At 43.3% G+C, this 18,601-nt stretch overlaps 2 protein-coding genes across 4 annotated transcripts in view; one reads left to right on the forward strand and one right to left on the reverse strand.

Moving 5' to 3' along the window:
* Nucleotides 1-3,675, forward strand: part of LOC118405978 — a 29,875-nt gene extending 26,200 nt beyond the window's left edge. Inside the window, exons 3-5 of the mRNA XM_035805832.1 lie at nt 644-789; nt 1,354-1,522; nt 1,931-3,675. Of these exons, the coding sequence (XP_035661725.1) occupies nt 644-789; nt 1,354-1,522; nt 1,931-3,579 (1,964 nt within the window). The 3' untranslated portion in view covers nt 3,580-3,675. The remainder of the gene's footprint in view (nt 1-643; nt 790-1,353; nt 1,523-1,930) is intronic.
* A 32-nt stretch (nt 3,676-3,707) lies between these two features.
* On the reverse strand, nt 3,708-16,848 carry LOC118405839 (NXPE family member 3-like). Of its 3 annotated transcripts, none has more exons than XM_035805642.1 (7): nt 12,258-12,380; nt 10,822-10,922; nt 8,421-8,810; nt 7,476-7,798; nt 6,759-6,991; nt 6,416-6,499; nt 3,708-5,761 (listed from the first exon to the last, which is right to left on the reverse strand). In XM_035805642.1, the coding sequence occupies exons 2-7, from the start codon at nt 10,897-10,899 to the stop codon at nt 5,241-5,243; spliced, it is 1,629 nt and encodes a 542-aa protein (XP_035661535.1). In that variant the 5' UTR covers nt 10,900-10,922; nt 12,258-12,380; the 3' UTR covers nt 3,708-5,240. The 3 variants fall into 3 exon arrangements, with proteins under 3 accessions (XP_035661535.1, XP_035661533.1, XP_035661536.1); XM_035805640.1 differs by having other exon boundaries at nt 12,166-12,380; XM_035805643.1 differs by lacking the exons at nt 10,822-10,922; nt 12,258-12,380 and adding an exon at nt 16,774-16,848.
* Between the last annotated feature and the right edge of the window lie 1,753 nt (nt 16,849-18,601).

The raw sequence follows: 18,601 nt of genomic DNA on the forward strand, positions 1-18,601 counted from the left end.
ACAAACGCTACTGCAAATATATCCTCCATGACATTTCATGGCGGTAATTAAGATGACATGTTCGTGAATAATTTCATCAGGTTGGTAAGTCACTGAACAGGTGTCGTTGCTCACAGTTCAGATGCGGTCACAAAAGCTTTAGGTCTCATTGATGAGTTTCTTCTTCCCATAGACTTCTATGTATTAATTCGTGGTTTAAATGGGCGCGTTCATAATGAAGCTACGTGAAATTTCAGCAGATTTTTCATTCTATGTTGAGCACATTTACCCTATATCGTGGGAAAAAATTGCAAATGTAAACTATACGTAGGAACTTTTTCTATAGCAATTACAAACTACGATTAGTCAATCCCCACAAAAGGCACTTTTTCGCTGCTATTGTACAACCGCACCACTCAGAACCCACGACTGTGTACCTCCGACCTAGCGCGCGGCTGCAAAACTTTACCTGCTAATTTCTTCAGGTACAAATAAGCTTTCACCAATCTAACTTTTGAGATCATTTCCGCTGGCTAAAAGGGAATTTCTCACCGCTAAAAACATGCGTCCGTGCAGCCGTTCATTTTTGGCTCGGATCTCTTCCCACTCGCGGAGTAATACATCAATGAGACCTTTATGCAAAATGTTTCCTGCTGTTGTACAGGGATGGAGCGCGCCATGCGGGATATGCCGAAAGTGCAGCTGGAGCTGCCACAGAGCGCGCAGGGCGACTATCAGCACATGCAGAAGATGATGGTCAAACATCAGGAGAAACTCATCGAGCAACAGAAGACTCTCAATTTACAACAGGTAAAAAGGGAAGTGAAATATAACCGTGTATATGTTGTAATATCCAATTCGTGATAGCATTTTAAAACAGAATTCGTATTCCGCATGGAGTACATAGAATGAATTAAAAAAAACAGCATTCTACTACATCGTACAATAACAGTTTAAAATAAATGACACTAAGAATTTGCAGCAAAAAGCTGAATACGTAGGTTACAGTCAACGTCAATGATAGAACCCTTTCTGGTGATTATGTCGGTGCTCATCTCTAAAACCCATGGGCCACACAGTTCTTGTTTTTTTAGCACAAAAATCTGTAAGATTATTCAGTATCACTCTGCGGTCGTCCTATATCGAATTTCTAAGAAACGAGAAGAAGTAAAAAAAATGTATTAGAATAGTTTTAGAACCCATGTTTTAGATTAGTATTTGAAACCATGTTTACTGCATTACGACCTTTTGTATCTATACGTCTGGACTTAGCCCGATAGAGCATGAATGTGCAATAAAGGCTATTTCAATATACGTGTACACGCATAGCACAACCGGTACCCTAACAGATTTTTTTCCTGTCATACTACTCAGGTCCGCCTGGAGGCGCGCCAAAAGAGCATTGACCGTAAACAATCGGAGCTGGTGCACATGTTGGACCGCATGTACAGTCTGGACGTGTGTCAGACATGCTTCCAGAACGAGTACTGCGCCACGGACGTGGAGCCACCCATCTGCCTGCCGTGCACCATCTGTCCGCCAGGTGGGGCTCTTGTACGGTGTACCGTGTTGGGAGTGAATGGCGAAAATCGCTTTTGGTTTTACTAAAAATGGGATGAAATTTTGTGATTTGTAGATCACTGTCTTTGTCAGAAAACACTTTTTGTCACCATATATACGGAGCAAAATGTTATTGGTTGGAAGCATTGAAAATATATTTCAGACAATAACTGTTCTTCATACAATATTCTACATCATATTTCCGAAGACTAAACTTACAAATAACATAGGATGTAAGAACTTGATCAACTGTGAACTTGAATCATTCTGACAATAGCGTATTAAAAATCATGCAACTTAAAGTCTTAGCATATCAGCTATATCCTTAGCTTTTGAATGTAAAGCTTAATTACGAGTTGTTTATTTGTTTGTTTGTTTGTTTTGCGCACAGGTTTTATGGCGACGACGATGTGCTCTCGAACAAAAGACGTTCAATGCATGGACGTCAACGAGTGCGACATGAACGACGCCCCCTGTAACGCTCCCGGGAACTGCATCAACACTGCAGGTGGATACTTCTGCGTTAACGAAGTTGGCTCCTGCGGTTCCGGATACTACCATAACGTGTTGAACATGCAGTGTGAGCCGTGTTCCCGTTGTATGGAGGCTAACCACGTTCTCAAACCTTGTACGGCTTTTGAAGACGCTGTCTGCTCCCCTTCCCTTATAAAACACGCTACTGACTTTTGGAGGGGACATGTGAAAACAAACATGGTGGAGGCACGTACCACGAGATCGCCCGTAACCATGGACCCCAGCCGGCTTCCTATCGACGAAATCACAATCCCTACTGACACGTTTTTCGCGGCGGGCGACGGCGATAGGATCATATTCAAGAGGGATGGAATGATATGGGTTGACTACAACATGGCGATAAAACACACGTGTCCGACGTATCTACAAATAAGCGCCATGGTGCAGGATAAACTTGTGGGTTCTACTCGGTTCGAAGCGACGAAACGGGATATCTACAGCGCAGCTAGTTTTAGCGGTGCCGCGTTAGTAGAAGCGGGGCAAGAGATGGTGCTAGCGCTAAGCAGCGCGTATTGTCCGTCCAGTGTCTCCTACTTCGGCCGCCCGGACATTCCCGACGACCCTGCCCCGAAGTTAACCGAAATCGCGAATCTGGAACTCGCGGGCCCGCTGAGCATCCTGTACGCGTCATACGACGCAGGCGCAGTAGTGTGGCGGGCGAGGACCCGACAGAACACGAACGCCGGAAAGTACCGAGTGGAGTACGAACAGCCCCGACTGTCGTCTGATGGTTACGTCATCTCGTTGCCGAGGCTGGACGAGGTTTTGTTTCAGGACGAGGGGATCGTGAAGTTCTCATTGGCTCAGGCAACTTTTTCGGCGGGTGAACCCTGCCGTACCAAGGGGTACACCATCAACGTAAAACTCATGAAAAACTCCGGCCTTCTTCGCACTATTTCCCGCCAATTCAAACGTGGACAGCCACACACGGACATCCTGCTTCGCGCGTCGGGCGCCATGTTGGTATCCCAGGGCGACAGCCTGATATTCGACATCGAAACGGACCCGCAGTGTCAGACGAGATACGGTGACAACACGCCCGTGAGCGCGCTCAACATCATGTGGCTGCCCACGGACTACGCCTGTCTGATGATGGCGGAACTGCAGCGGGGCGTGCGGTGGTCAGGCGCGGGAACACGCATCCTACAGTTCGGTGAGGTCCTCAACACCGAACCGGACTCCATCAAGGCCTTCAGCAGCGGATTCCTCCTCTTCCAAAAGGAGGGACGCGTCAGCCTTACGTACAGTCAGAAGCTGGTGCATTCCTGCGACTACCTGAAAGTCACGGTGTTCTACATTGCAGGAATTCCACAGAAGCACACACCTGTGATACAGACTGTTATCGGGAACACGCAAGCCGCCTACGAAGGGTTACAACTCGTCGGGACCTTCAATGTACAGAAAAACGCCAGAGTTTACCTGCAACTCACCTGCAGAAAAGGACGGTTGGACAACCTGGTCACCGGCAGCTTTGGTGCTCTCACTGTCGTCCTTTCTGATCCATAAAAAACTATAGTAGTCCAGTATAGATACATCAAGATCTTGGTGTTTTCAGTAGACAGTGTTGAAGGAAAGCGATGGCAGAATAGCCTGGGTGCCATTCTAGTCACTACTAATGTTCTTATTCCCTTGAACACAAAGAATAAGACTGTTACGCACGACTTATTTGCTTGGTGAGAATTTTCAAGACGGCATCCGCCATCTTTCTTCAGCTGTGCTAAGGTTAGAGGGTGACCTAGGAGTCAAAGGTCATAGAAGTCACGTGAAAGGGGACGCTGTTGCTCCTAATTAGGTTTTAGACTTACGTCATAGTAATTACATTTGGATCCCTTGGTGTCCATGTTGGTGAGTAATTTGATTAAGCAATGAAATATTGGTATGTTTTGTATTAAATACTAGTACACTGCAATCCAACATGGCGCTGAGATGATGTCAACTGAGAAACCTGTATTCTGTCCTACATCATTTAATAGATGGAAAAATAGGAGCAATGACATTAAGTAACTAACTAGGACAGCACACGTACAACATATATGAATCACCTGATCTAAGAAGTAAGATAGAGTGTGAAGACGGACTCATCATCTTATCTTCTTTGACAAATGAGCTCGAAAATGGACACAAACGGACGTACTAGAGCTGCGATATATTTCAACACGTCACATTTGTCCAGTATTATGGAAATTAGCATTAATCGTTTCTGCTTTGGTAACAAAACCACATCAAACAATTATGGTTCCTTGTTATATCTTTATATCAACCAAATATTGGCCAGCTTGTGTCTTTGTAAATTGCTATAGATATATAGAGCAGGACAACTCGATATAACATTATATAGATATAAGATTGTGTTAATTGTTTTCATGATTTCGAAACTTACAGGTGCTAGTCCGCTTGCATGTAAAATTTGCAATCGTTGCTAATTTACAAAACTGTTTCTCATAACAGTGGAGACCATTATATTCGTAAACAAGATACCTCATTTGTATGATATTAGGAACTATTGTTTTCGATAATGAAGTTGAAAACATCGTCAATTTTTCATTAGGAAGGCACTCGGTGCCTGGTGAGCTTGGTAGTATACTAAAATTTGACGAGATTGAATAACTCTAGATCTTAGCGATGCGATGGCTGTAATACTGCGTAAATGCGCTTGGAGGAGCTTGAGTACATAGCACATTGGGCTTTTTATTGTATTGTGGATGACATAAATGGAATAGATTATATTACTAGAGTCTGGGTCTCTGGCTCTGGTTTACTGTTATTATGTCATAATAAATCATACGATATTCAATCCGATAAAACACTTGGAAATGTGTTAACGATTTTTGAGTACCCCTTTATTGATGTTTATCGGTGTTATTGTCTGTTCTTTAGCTACACGCAATAAATAGATAACATGAATCGCATGCAATGGAGCATCATATGTAAGAGGGGAAGTCTGCCATCTCCAACACAACCATGTGTGGATCAGCCCGACACATGTCGTATCAGCGCCAACTAGTAATCTATGACGGTACTGCAGCCTTGCGTTTAGACTGGAAACATTAGATGGCGACAGGAAACAAAGATGTCGACCAGAAACAAGATGGCGTCCAGAAACAAGATGGCGACCGGAAGGTGTCAGAATCCTAAGATGGCAGCGCTCATGTACAGGGGCATAAATCTTAATTTGGACAAATATGAGAAAACAGCCTGTTTAGTTGATTGTCCACCATTGTTTGATCTGGGTGAATATAGTCTTCCCCTGGCTGACAAACACTCATGTCCCACGTGTCAAACACAAACACGTCTGGATCCTCCCGGAATATTTCTCGTATCACCTCCGTGATCTGGTAAGCCAACCAGTCGCTGGCAAGCAGATAGTACTCCAACTTTTCCTCCTTGTGTTCTCGCGTTGTTCCAGTTCTCACGAAAACTAGCGTGCCGGGACTCCTCCGCAGGAGACGGTGTATGGCGCCCCGTATGGCGTACAGACGAGACCGAATCATGTCCAACGGCTCAGCCGTAAAGTGAGCCCACAGACTTAGGACTATGACGGTGTTTGGGCCTCCTTGAGTAAGGTCTAGCTCATCAACAATGTATCGGAGGTCGTGAAAATTAATCCAGGGCTTTCCTTGAACGGGAAAGTGGTGAAAACGATAGCGAACAGAGATGTTCCACTTGTTGTTGTCTCCTACTTGAACAACTGCAAACAAACATGTACCAGTTCGGTGTTAGTTCTTGCGAAAGTTTTGCAGAACATCTTCCTAATTACCCCCGTCACATTCGGTGAAAATCTATCGGACGACGATTCTGCGGCAATCGCTCGAGCCTCGCTGATAATAATGAAGGTGGCCATATTTAAGATCGACAGAGTGTTGCGTGTATTTTTCACCTGAAAACCTTCCCTGTCACATATAAGCCATACTTTGTACCTTGTACTTTATACAATTGTTGTGCACTAAAGTTTTTATTATAAGCGAACCTCGGGCGATTGCCGCAGAATCATCGTCCGATCGATTTTCACGCAATGTGACATAGGTAGTATTACGGCGCGGTAACATTATTCGCACGATCGTCATACGATTTTTGCAAAATTTTGAAATTAAAAAAAATTTGCTACAAAGTAAATCTAAAAAGGACTGTCTCAGATCAATCTCTGCGGTTGGAAATGAGACCGCCTATTTAAGAAAACTAACGACATCAAAACCGTACGACGTCCCACGACGAAAGTGTAAACTGCGGTGTGCAAAGTTGGATACTTTTGTTAAATAAGGCAATCAGGTAACCGTTTTAGGTGCTGCCTATTTTATTTTATTGGAAAACAGCACTAGGGGGCTTTAAGAATGAATTGGCAAACCTGGTGAATACATGGTTCTCTCATTGTCGTGCAGCCGCGCTACCTTCTTCAAACGCTCGCTCCATTGTCTAATGGTAGAGTCGCCTGTCATAGACAGAGAGATGTTACCAGTAATTTAGTTTTAGCTGTAGCTGTAGCACTGTCGAAAGCACCCAGGGAGCTAATAATCTATTCGTTTGTTAATGTTGGTAACATCTACGAACATACCACACATCATCAAGATCTGTCCAGGACTTATTATGCATTTCACATGCGGACAATCACACAGCTATGAGAACATGAACTTCCTGTCGAATGTAATGACCACAGTGGACTACCACACCACTATAATAATGACACGTACCTTGCAAGTACACAATCTTGTTAGCCAGACATTGCCGGATGTCTTCTTTAGTGAAGACTCGGACATTACAGACCGCTGACTTCCACACCTTGCCTGACCAATGTCCCAGCGAAGCTCCGGACTCACGTGTGTTCCCGGTACACGCTGGAAGGTGTTCTGGTGTGGGCAGTTCTGTCTCAAGGACTCGTATGGGCTCCTTGGGGTTTACTTCAAGTTCCACCTCAAGATATGGCCTGTGTGGCATAATTAATGAGAAAATATAATAATTCTATAGGTGTAAATGATGGGAATTTCATACTTACAACATTATGAAACTTAGCGAATGTGAACATCACTAGACATAAATCATGCAAATCAGTTTAATGTTTACATAATTAATCAGGAAACTCTAAAATGGCCACTTGGATGTTGTTAGAGCATATCAAATGATTTCATACGGCACAACATACCTTAGTAGCATCTAAACAAACATGGTGACCTTTGACCTCTGCACTAAAGTGATAACATCCACACAGCCGTCTTCTAGACACGGACACCTAAAATATGCGCGAAAGGATGGTTTTCCAAGATGATAAAATGCCAACGAAAATTACCTGTTCAATGGTTTTCCAAAATGCAAGCATTGCGAAAGAAACAGACATTTCACCTCAAAATGGACCCTCTGCGCATACTTTGATATTAAGTGACCTTTGCCATGGCTAGGTCACAAGGACTTACTTTTGGAAAAGTTTCATCTCCTCTGGAGACACAAGGCCAAGTACTCTGCTCATATCTGGGTTCCATCGGCACTTTGTGATAGCGGAACACGGTAGTTTCTCCGGTTTCTCACAAATCCAGGTTCCGTTTACCTCTGGTTTTGAGAAATCGCACTGTCGGTGGGGTGGTAGGCTGGGGTTGTTAGAGCTGAAGCATTGCTGTGTATAATTGTTTTCAGTCTTCACGTCGACGAAGGTGCAATTGAAGTCTCTCTTGTTCGGAACTTGTCGCAAGCTCTGTAGAACCTTCACTGCCTCGCTTGGATGGACAAGCTGGATCTTTATCTGATGTAAAACAAGTGCTTTTGAAAAAGTTGAAATTTGCGTTGCATATATAGTGTTTGAGTCCAAGAACGGAGATGTACAAAGGGGGATTTGTTATGTTTTTCATTTTGGTCTTGTAGAAATATGTACAACGAATCAACTTAACTGAAAATGTCAGGTAAATTAGTTTGCGTAATTATAAAGTAGAGAAAGCTATGTCTTTGGCAAGATAACGGCAGCTCCTATTTCGTCATGCACCGGGGATTTTAGAAGGCATATAAAGAAATTTGCGCGGCATATTCAATAGACGTTTGCATTATTAGCAGATAATGGCAAAAAATGCAGTAGCTAGAAATATGCATAAAACGCGATATCAAACAGTTTCGCTGTAGTACCATATGAAGCTAGCTTTGGGGTTCATGCTCTCATCGTTTCTTTCTTTTTTGAAGCCCTACCAACGTTCCAAATATCACTAAGGTCCATCAACGACTTCGTGAGTTATGCTGTCCAAAATGAAAGAAGCAAACACAATATAAAAACCAAAAAAAAAATAGCCTTCTTGGTGAAGGCAAAAACACTCGTTGGTAATTTACAACGTCCCACACAAAATATATATACAAACAAGACATGTACTAATACTCACCGAAACGTCCCCTACCCAGTAGAGAGGGAACTGCACGGTGTAGGTACCGTTACAGTGGTCAGTGACGTGACCGGCACTACTGGCCTGTAGCGAACCGTCACTGCTGACCAGTCTAGCACGGAAAAAGTCTCCTCCGTACGTCTTCGACCTTCCTTCTTTATCTCTTGCCACCACCTTGACGGTGAGGACATCTCCTTGGTGATACAACCGGTCCCTGTTTAAGACGACAACCTCCGTGTAGTTTGGGTACGTGGTCTGGTCGAAGACGAGAGGCTGGTTGAGGAGGCATGGTTGAACTGGTGGTTCCAACAACATTGGATTTAGAACACCCTGATAGGCTGTAGCGTATCGGTCCCAGGGCTTGAATCGTAGATAGAAAATCCACCACGCCTGCATGACATAACGTTACAAGAACGATACAGTACCTTTACATATACTCGTATGATCGTGACTCATCAGTTAAGCCTGCATGTAAGCCATTATGAAACTGGAGTTCCACGACCTCACAGCTTAGCCTTTACGACTGACGCATTACAAAAGTTGCACATTGATTATGTAAATTAGAGTAATTCCAGTTATGGTGGCCATGTTGGATTTCCTGGGGTCATCCCAGGTCATGGTACCAGAACGAGGCTTCCGTTGGGGTTCTACTATACCGGCTGTATTGCAGACATAAGTATGCCATCTTCGGGAGTGCATTTCACCGCAAAATATGTACTTGCTATCTATAGAAAATATTGTTTTGGACATTTGAGCTCGATTTGGGTGATATTTCTTATTCATTTTTCACAGTTTTTGACGGGTGACTTGAGAACAATCAGTGTCAGTGTTTATATCATCTATGTGTTCTTTGTATAGATAACTGTGATATAATAGCTTTACTATTGGAATGACACCCTAAAAAACATGGACTTTCGTGCCGACAGACTTGCGGGTAGACATTTAGAAGACATTTGACCGTTTTTCTTTCGATTTCTCGATGCCAAGATCTGTTGTGCACCCGTAAAAACTGTAAAAAAATGAATAAGAAATATCACCAAAATCGAGCTGAAATGTCTGAAACAATATTTTCTATAGACAACATGCAGATATTGTGCAGTATTTCACCTAAGAGGGTGAAATACACTCCTGAAGATGGCGTCCTTATGTCTGCAATACAGCCTATATAGTAGATCCCCAACTGAAGCCTCGTTCTGGTGCCATGACCCGGGATGACCCCAGGAAATCCAACATGGCCGACATAACTTTACAAATAAACGCTATTTTAGCATTACTTCATTGAATATGAAAATGATGCCCTAATGTGAATAATTCGTACTTTGCGATGTTGATCCCTGCTTAGATTCCAGAATGTGAAAATAGATCGGATGTGTAATTCCCATCATTTGCTTTTGGGGAACCATAGTATTTGTCAATCATATCGAAAGCTAGGCCTTCATTTGATTTGTTTATGTCTATCGAAGTTTTTCTCTTTCTTACTAGTTATATATGTCACGTGTTTGAAAGTCCTACCATTCAACGCAGAGAATTAGAGAATTTTCTTCTTGATTATGTTAATGGTTTTCTGCCCTGCTCAATGAGCATATAGAATACAACACGGTGTATTCCGTATCGCCCAAGGTATCAGCCCGACCGCGGGTTGGATCTCCCGACGGCCGGAGGGTGATCCGACCTGCGGGAGGGCTGAGACCGAGGGTGATGCGGAATTCACCGTATTGTATTTTATTTATGTCATACCCACCTGAGAAAACCCATGTTTTGATGCGAAATGCGCCAGAAGTTGAACAAATTTGGTGCCCTCGAACAAAAGGTGTTGCAACAGTAATGTTCCAACGTCCGAATCAGGTATTCGAATTGCCTACCGTGCCGTATTCGGCCCGCTCGAAACAGTTCGATTTATTCGAATGGAGCCTAGGCCTGTGTGATACGCCTTTCGAACCTGTGCGATACGGAAACGTACGGCCCGGTCCGGAACACCCGTATCGAACGTTTTCGCGTCACAAATATAACATAAATGTAATTATTTCAAATTTAACATTTACAAGATATCTACATACTACAGATCATAACGATATGTCAATCCCTTCTTGAGTTACTCTCTTTGTGACAGAAACATAAAAAAAGCCGTCTACATGACTCAATTGAGATGGAGTTTGGACGCAGCTGTAACAGTGGTGTATCGCCTACCGTCCTTGCCCAATAGCTCTAGAGCTTTTGTGGCGACAGCGATAGCGGTCATGATTTGTAATCCGCCGCCCCGGGTTCGCGATCGATCCAGGGTGTTGGCATGTTTGTTTCTTTCTGTTCTTACTCGCCCCTCTCAATTTCTACAATGGTTCCCATGCCGGGAATCGAACCCGGGCCTTGTGGAGCCATAGCAACGTGAAAAAAAAAAACATACCGTCATGGATATCATGATCAGCACACCGGTTCCAGATACAGTCCTCCTAAAAGTTATGGCTCTCATTCCATCTTGCATAACATTATGTCGATAGCTGTAATCTAGATAGAACACAAGATGTAACATACATTCTCATAATTCCACCAGGTGCCATAATACCGCCACCTCAAAAACGTTGTAGTAGAGGCTTTCTGAAGATTGTCTTCAACACCTAAATATCTAAATTGTATTACATTTAAGGTGGTGACCGCGTGGCGCAGCGGTAGCATGTTCGGATTTGCACCGAGAGGTTGCGGGACCGAATCCGCCTGCCGTGCCACCGATCTTGTGCCCTTGGGAAAGGCACTTTACACGACTTTCCTCACTTTACTCAGGTGAAAAATGAGTCGTCCCTCGGACAGGACGTTAAATGGAGGTCCCGTGTATGGGGAGAGTCACAACCCCATGCACGTTAAAGAACCCCCACACGTGCGATGGTGCGGTGTGGATGGAGCAAACCATTCTGTCTGGAGTTGGTGATTCACTACAAATCACCCGGGCGGAGGCCTGGCGAACCTTCGTGTCGTATCAGCCACACGGTGATTTACATCATTCACCATGTCCCGGAGAGGAGATAGACGCCACCAGGGGACTAAAATGCCTATTGATACAGCACTACGGCTGATTAAAAAAGGCTATGGGACGAACGAACGAACGAACGAATTACATTTAAGATGTCTAACATTCAATGTTCAAGACAATCTTGGGAAGACCTCTATACTAACGATTTTTTAGGCCGCGAAGGTAAAAGAAAAACAACCCGCGAACTGCCCACTAAGGCCCCTTTCCGAACTTAGACCTAACATACACATACCACCTACACTAGCTACATATAACGACGAGAAGCAGTACTCCAGCTAGAAACTCTGAGTAAGATGTCTGACAGGCATCTAAACACATGCAGGTGATCATGAGAGATATTACCGGTTTTTACCAAGCAAAATACCCCCCCCCCCCCTACAGAATAACAAACTCTGGTGACCTCTGACCTTTATGCAGAACAAATGATCACACCCAAATTATACTTACTCTAGACTGTCTAGGACACTTCAAACATGGTAGAAAGCCCATTTTTCTTACAAAATAAAATAGCCAACCCTTGCTTATGACTTCCGGCTGTTTACACTTAATCTTGAATGCCATAAAAAAATCACTGATCTGCGCAGGTTTTTAATGGTGAACCTTCACCTAAACGATAGCACCCAGTCTACAAGCTTTCTATAACGACATAATGACCACGTTTAGAAACTTTCTTTCTGTAGCCTTTTCAAGCCACTACTTTAACAGTGACAGAAGACTTCTTACTTTTCTTCATCCCTTTAAGATCTAGAATCCGTACAGGAAAAATTCTCCCACCTTTGAGACAATATAGACGAAAACGTTGAAGATCTCAGTACCTTAACGTGTTGTAATGTTGATCTGTCGCGGAGTCGCTGTCTAAAATAAAGCCTTGAGGCAAACAACTACAATCATAAAGGTCACCAATGACGTAGGAAGCACTAGTGAGGTCATGAAAAACCTAAAACCCGTCCAACTAGCCCTGTTAACACCCAGAGGCACTATTGGAGTATTTATGTCTTACACGAGAGAGGCTACAAGTAGACAAAACGTCGCAACACGAAAACATTTTTATTTCAAAAATGGCTGAGTGTGATTTTAAGCTTCAGTGTGGCATTTTAAATCTTTTACAGTGCTTAATTTCCTCTCTGTGGTAGGATTTATGCATCGTCAATCACAATGCAAGCATGTACTAACTTAAAGTTAACATCGGTACAGAAACGGTACTTCACTAGTGATCCGGTATTTTAGACTTATACCGAATCTGTTTTTACGATACAGTATTATACTGTACCAGAACACGATGACGGTGCACATATACGGGGGCAGTTATAAGACAGGTTTCTACGTACGTCAGAATATATTTCAAAACGCAAATTATAATAGTCATGTGGCCTGTCCAAATCTCTTAGTTTGGGCATATATGAGAGAACAACCTGTTAAGTTGATTGTCCACCATTATTTGACCTGGGTGAACGTTGTCTTCCCCCGGCTGACAAACACTCATGTCCCACGTGTCCAACAAAACCACGTCTGGATCCTCCCGGAACACCTCTCGTATCACCTCCGTGATCTGGTAAGCCAGCCAGTCGCTACTTAGCAGGTAGTACTCCAACGCCAGCTTTCCTCTGTGTTCTCGCGTTGTTCCAGTTCTCACGAAAACTCGCGTGCCGGGACTCCTGCGCAGGAGACGGTGTATGGCGCTCCGTATGGCGTACAGACGAGAGCGAATCATGTCCAGCGGCTCTTTCGTAAAGTGGGACCACAGACTTAGGACTATCACCATATTCGGGCCTCCTTGGTTGGCGTCTAGCTCATTAACAGTGTAATGGTAACTATCAAAATTGTGCCAAGTTTTGGATTGCACGGGAAGGTGATGGAACCGGAAGCGAACAGAGATGTTCCACTGGCTGTTGTCTCCTCCTAAAAGAGCTGAAAAAAAAAATTGCGACGGATTTTGTACGATTTCTTCCTCACAGCGTTGCCTCATTCGTCAGACGATTGCAAACTGACGGCATACTTTGAATCGCCGTGAACGTATCTTAATAATGACGTCATATATGTTTCAACTATCCGCCATCTTGGATTCGCCATCTTGTATTTCCAACAATCTATTTTTCAGCAAATAACCTCAAAACACAATGAAAATAGACTTCGAAACGCTCACTTAAATGTTTATTTTTTTTGTAAAAAAAATACTATATAGTGACGAATTTCGCGAAAAAAGTATGTGAATAGGTTAAAATGTCATCTGTATGCATTTGCGTTTTGTTTAAGAAAGCATCCAGAACACAATTTTGCATGCTGCGTCTTTGATAAAGCATGGAGGACAGTTGTTAGACCAAGATCAGTGACTATCCTAAAAAGTCTTTTAGAAAATATTGCAATTGGCTAACCTGATGAATCCATGGTTTTATCATCGAAGTACAGCGGCACATCCTTCTGCAAACGCTCACTCCATTGTCTGATGGTAGAGTCACCTAGGATATAGGAACATGTTTAGAATATGAAAATAGGTTACCATTGCACATGTACAAAATATGAAAAAAATAGGTTAGGCCACGCTGCAGATTTGATTAGATAGATGACATCAAATATGGATAGATATCAAGAGCGGAAGTTCAACTGCAGCACCGTAGAAATAGGCTAGGGGGCGTTTGTCAACCCTTACGAACACATCAGTACCAAATATCATAGATCCACCCGAATTTTGCTTGTCAGGCAATCAGACGGCTATGACAACAGAATCTTCCCTGTGAAGATAGTCAACACAGTGAACGTTAGATGTAACTCCAACAAGCTGCAACTAGTATTGACAAACTAGAATTGCTGACCACTAGAACAATGATGATGTATACTAGTACCTTGCATGTACACGGTCTTGTTAGCCAGGCATTGCCGGATGTCTTCCTTAATGAAGACTCGGACATTACAGACCGCTGACTTCCACACCTTGCCTGACCAATGTCCCAGCGAAGCTCCGGACTCACGCGCGTTCCCGGTACACGCTGGAAGGTGTTCTGGTGTGGGCAGTTCTGTCTCAAGGACTCGTATGGGCTCCTTGGGATCTACTTCAAGTTCCATCTCAATATATGGCCTGTTTGGTACATAGCGTCAACATTAACTCCCGTGAATATCTACTAAATAACAACATTCTTTGTACACAACTAAGTGTTGTATTCAATCGACGTTTCAGTGACCATCTTTCACCTTCCACAGTACAATTCTGACTAGTTCACATTGTACTGCAGCATAGGTGTCGCTGCTTACAGATGCTGGACCAAACGTAAAGGAATTATGCAAAATAGAAATGGAAATACATAATTAGTTAGACTATCACACAAACAAAATGTTCTTTTTTTGGTACAGAAGAAAGTGTTGGAAAGACTAGAAATAGTGCTTTACACAGCCTTATTTGCATAGTCGGTGAAACAAGATAAAGAAGAAATTTACAAAGATTTTTATTTCATGGAGATATGGGTTCTCAGAACTATTTTTCACAGCTATTGGGAGCAAAATATTAATTTTTGATAAGCATTACAGACGGCCGTAAGTTCAAATAGTCACCAAAACTTACTTTTGGAAAAGTTTCTTGTCCGCTTCAGACACGAAGCCCAGTACCCTAGATATGCCCTTAAAGTACCATTTGCACTTTGTGATGGCGGAACACGGTAGTTTCTCCGGTTTCTCACAAATCCAGGTTCCGTTTGCCTCTGGTTTTGAGAAATCGCACTGTTGGTGGGGTGGTAGGCTGGGGTTGTTAGAGCTGAAACATTGCCGTGTTGATTTTGATTTTTTGGACTTGGTCGTCAGGTGGGCGAATTTGCAGTAGAAGACTCTCTTGTTCGGAATTTGTCGCAGTCTCTGTAGAACCTTCACTGCCTCGCTTGGATGGACAAGCTGGATCTTTATCTGATGTAAAACAAGTGCTTTTGAAAAAAGATGGCATTTGCGAAAAATAGTGTTTGAGTTGCAAAATATGTCCAAGTAAGAAGTTGTGCAAAGGGAAAGTTATTCATTTTTTTATTGGTCTTGTCATAGAAATATGTCCAACGAGACAACATAAAACGGTCAGGTAACGTAGTTGACGGTATGTAGAGAAAGTTCGACTTTTGCAAGGCAACAGTAGCATATGCGTCACAAAATAACGCATATTAAGATATCTGCGCAGCAAATACAAAATACTTTCTGAAATACTCATCGGGGGAAAGGGCAATTGCAAAATTTGCAGTTTAACATCGTAGAACACCGTAATCTGTACTCACCGAAACTCCCCCTACCCAGTAGAGTGGGAACTGCACGGTGTAGGTACCGTTACAGTGGTCAGTGACGTGACCGGCACTACTGGCCTGTAGCGAACGGTCACTGCTGACCAGTCTGGCACGGAAAAAGTCTCCTCCGTACGTCTTCGGCCTTCCTTCTGCGTCTCTTACCACCATCTTGACGGTAAGGACGTCTCCTTGGCGATACAGGCGGTCCCTGTTTAAGACGACAACCTCCGTGTAGTTTGGGTACGTGGTCTGGTCGAAGAGGAGAGACTGGTTGAGGAGGCAACGTTCAACTGGTGGCTCCATGACGAGGCGAGGTTTCGACAACAGTGGATTTAGAACACCCTGATAGTATGTAGTGTATTGGCCCCAGGGCTTAAATCGTAGATAGAAAATCCACCACGCCTGCAGGACAATACAGTGCCATTACTTGATACACTTGAATGATCGTAATGCAGTTAAGCCTGTATGTTCCCATTACGAAACGGGAGTTCCACGACCTCACAGCTTTGCCCAATGGTGTTGACCCTTTACGACTGACGTATCACAAAGGTTGCATACTGATTATGCAAATTATGTCCTCATTTGCATGAATTATATCTTTTTCATCCAAATGTTTTCCAATGAAAGTCTTATCTTGACAAAAATTACAATTCTAGCATTACCTAATGAATTATGCCAATTGTTCGTTGATTTACATTATATCTGTTTTGCGATATCCATCTCTCTTTAATTAAAAAATCTTATTTTGTTGATGATTGCGTTATTTAAGGCTTCATTTGCATGATTTATATCTGTCGACGTTTCGAATTCTTAGTTACATATGTCACACGTTTGAGAGTCCTACCATTGAACGCAGGGTTTTTGAGAATTTTCTTCTTATGTCAATTGCGTGCATTCTGCTCCGCGCAACAGGCAATTAATTATATCAAATTTAACGTTTACAACAAATACAAGATATCTACATACCACAGATACTCCTATGTCAACACTTTATTAAGTTACTTTCTTTGTGAAACAAAAAATCCTTCTACATGACTCCATTCAAGTTTTAGACGTAGCCATAGCAACGTGAAAATAAACATACCGTCATGGAAATCATGATCAGCACACCGGTTGCAGATACAGTCCTCCTCCATGTTAATGCTCGCATTGCTAACAACGGATATGTCGATACTGTAATCTAGATAGAATAGAAGATTTACAACTACTTGGGCCTACTTCACATTTCCAAACTTCAAGCTTTCGGGAATGAAAAGCATGATATAAAAGACACCAAAGACGCAATGAGAATAGTCGTGGATATTACATGTGGTTGTGTCTATTTTTACATGTACATTTCTATCTTTCGTTTTCATAAACAGCCCGGCAGGGCCCCTGTTTGGAAATGTGACGTTAACCTTAGGCTTAGGCCGGGTTCGGAATCCAGAAATACCGGGGCACCCCTCGGTGTTTCCACGGATAGGTCACGGCGTCTATTTGTTACCGGGTCCCGGGTTAATCTTAAGTCTGACTAAAATTCAACCCCATAATACCCATTGGAGCCGCCAGGTGTCCCCACAGGGCCCGTAGGGGTCACATCCGAAAGTAAAAGAAAAATAGCATTGCCCAGCCAGCAAGGCCCATTTTCCTAACTGGGACCTAACATACACATACGACCTACATCGACTACATATAGCGGCGAAAAGCCGTACTCCAATTAGAAGCTCTAGAATAATGTATGACTGGCTTCAAAACAAATGCAGGTTTACACAATCATACAGATATTACCGGTTATGTGAAAGAAAACTCCAATATCCTATGTTCTACCAACATGACGAAATTACTTTCGAAATCTATAGCTAGACTAATCCTTATCATTTTTATAACACATTTTTTTATAACAATCAGTAATGCTCTCCAGCTTCGACTGCCATCTTACTATATATTACCGCATTCCGACGAAAATGCGAGTATGGGAGCCCGGCGCCCTTGGAGGATATACGATGACACCAAATATACAACTTTTCCATAACGAAATAATGACCACATATAAGAACTTTTCAAGCAACTTAAACAATGACAGAAGACTTCCTACTTTCCTTCATCCCTTTAAGATCTAAAATCTGTACAGTAAACATTCTCCCACCTTTGAGAAAATACAGACGAAAACCTTGAAGATCTTTAGTCTGTGTAACGCAAACTCCGCTATCCGGAGCTTGTAGACTCCTCTCCGCGGCAGTATGACGGGCCTGAGAAGCGCGGTTAAATCAGGCTAGAAGATCTTATCTTAACGTGCTGTAATGTGATCTGTCGCGGAGTCACAGTCTATAATAGAGCTTGAGGCAAACAACTACGATGTCAAAGGTCACCAGTGACGTGGGAAGCACAAGTGAGGTCACGCAAACCTTATAACCAGTCGAACTTGTCCTGTTAATTATAACGCCCGGAGGCTCTGTTGGGGTTATCTCTGACATCAGGAACCACAGGTGAGGTAGATTTGAGGGAAGGGCCGGTGAGGGGGACCAGTGCCACCAAAATTTAAAATCTCAAATGTGCGTGTGAGTGTGTGTGTGTGCGTGTGTGCGTGTGTGTGTGTGTGTGTGAGAGAGAGAGAGAGAGAGCACTGCCCCCCTCTGTGTGTGTGTGTGTGTGCGTGCATGTGCGTGTGTGTATGTGTATGTGTGTGTGTGTGTGCGTGTGTGAGAGAGAGAGAGACAGAGAGCACTGCCTCTCTCTCTCTCTCTCTGTGTGCGTGTGAGTGTGTGTGTGTGTGTGTGTGTGTGTGTGTGTGCGAGTGCGTGTGTGTGTGTGTGTGTGTGAAAGAGAGAGAGAGCACTGCCCCCCCCTCTGTGTGTGTGTGTGTGCGCGCGCGTGTATGTGCGTGTGTGTGTGTGTATGTGTGTGTATGTGTGTGTGTGTGTGTGTGTGTGTGT

The sequence above is a fragment of the Branchiostoma floridae genome, chromosome 18, assembly GCF_000003815.2.
Source record: "Branchiostoma floridae strain S238N-H82 chromosome 18, Bfl_VNyyK, whole genome shotgun sequence".
Classification (NCBI taxonomy): Eukaryota; Metazoa; Chordata; class Leptocardii; order Amphioxiformes; family Branchiostomatidae; genus Branchiostoma; species Branchiostoma floridae.

Bases quoted from the DNA above. Each gene is read 5' to 3' on its own strand.
- LOC118405839 (XM_035805640.1), bottom strand. The intron at 6,500-6,758 runs GTACGTGTCATT...TGTCTATGACAG, and splicing joins CAAGATTGTGTACTTGCAAG to GCGACTCTACCATTAGACAA. The intron at 5,762-6,415 runs GTTTGCCAATTC...GTTTGTTTGCAG, and splicing joins GAGAACCATGTATTCACCAG to TTGTTCAAGTAGGAGACAAC.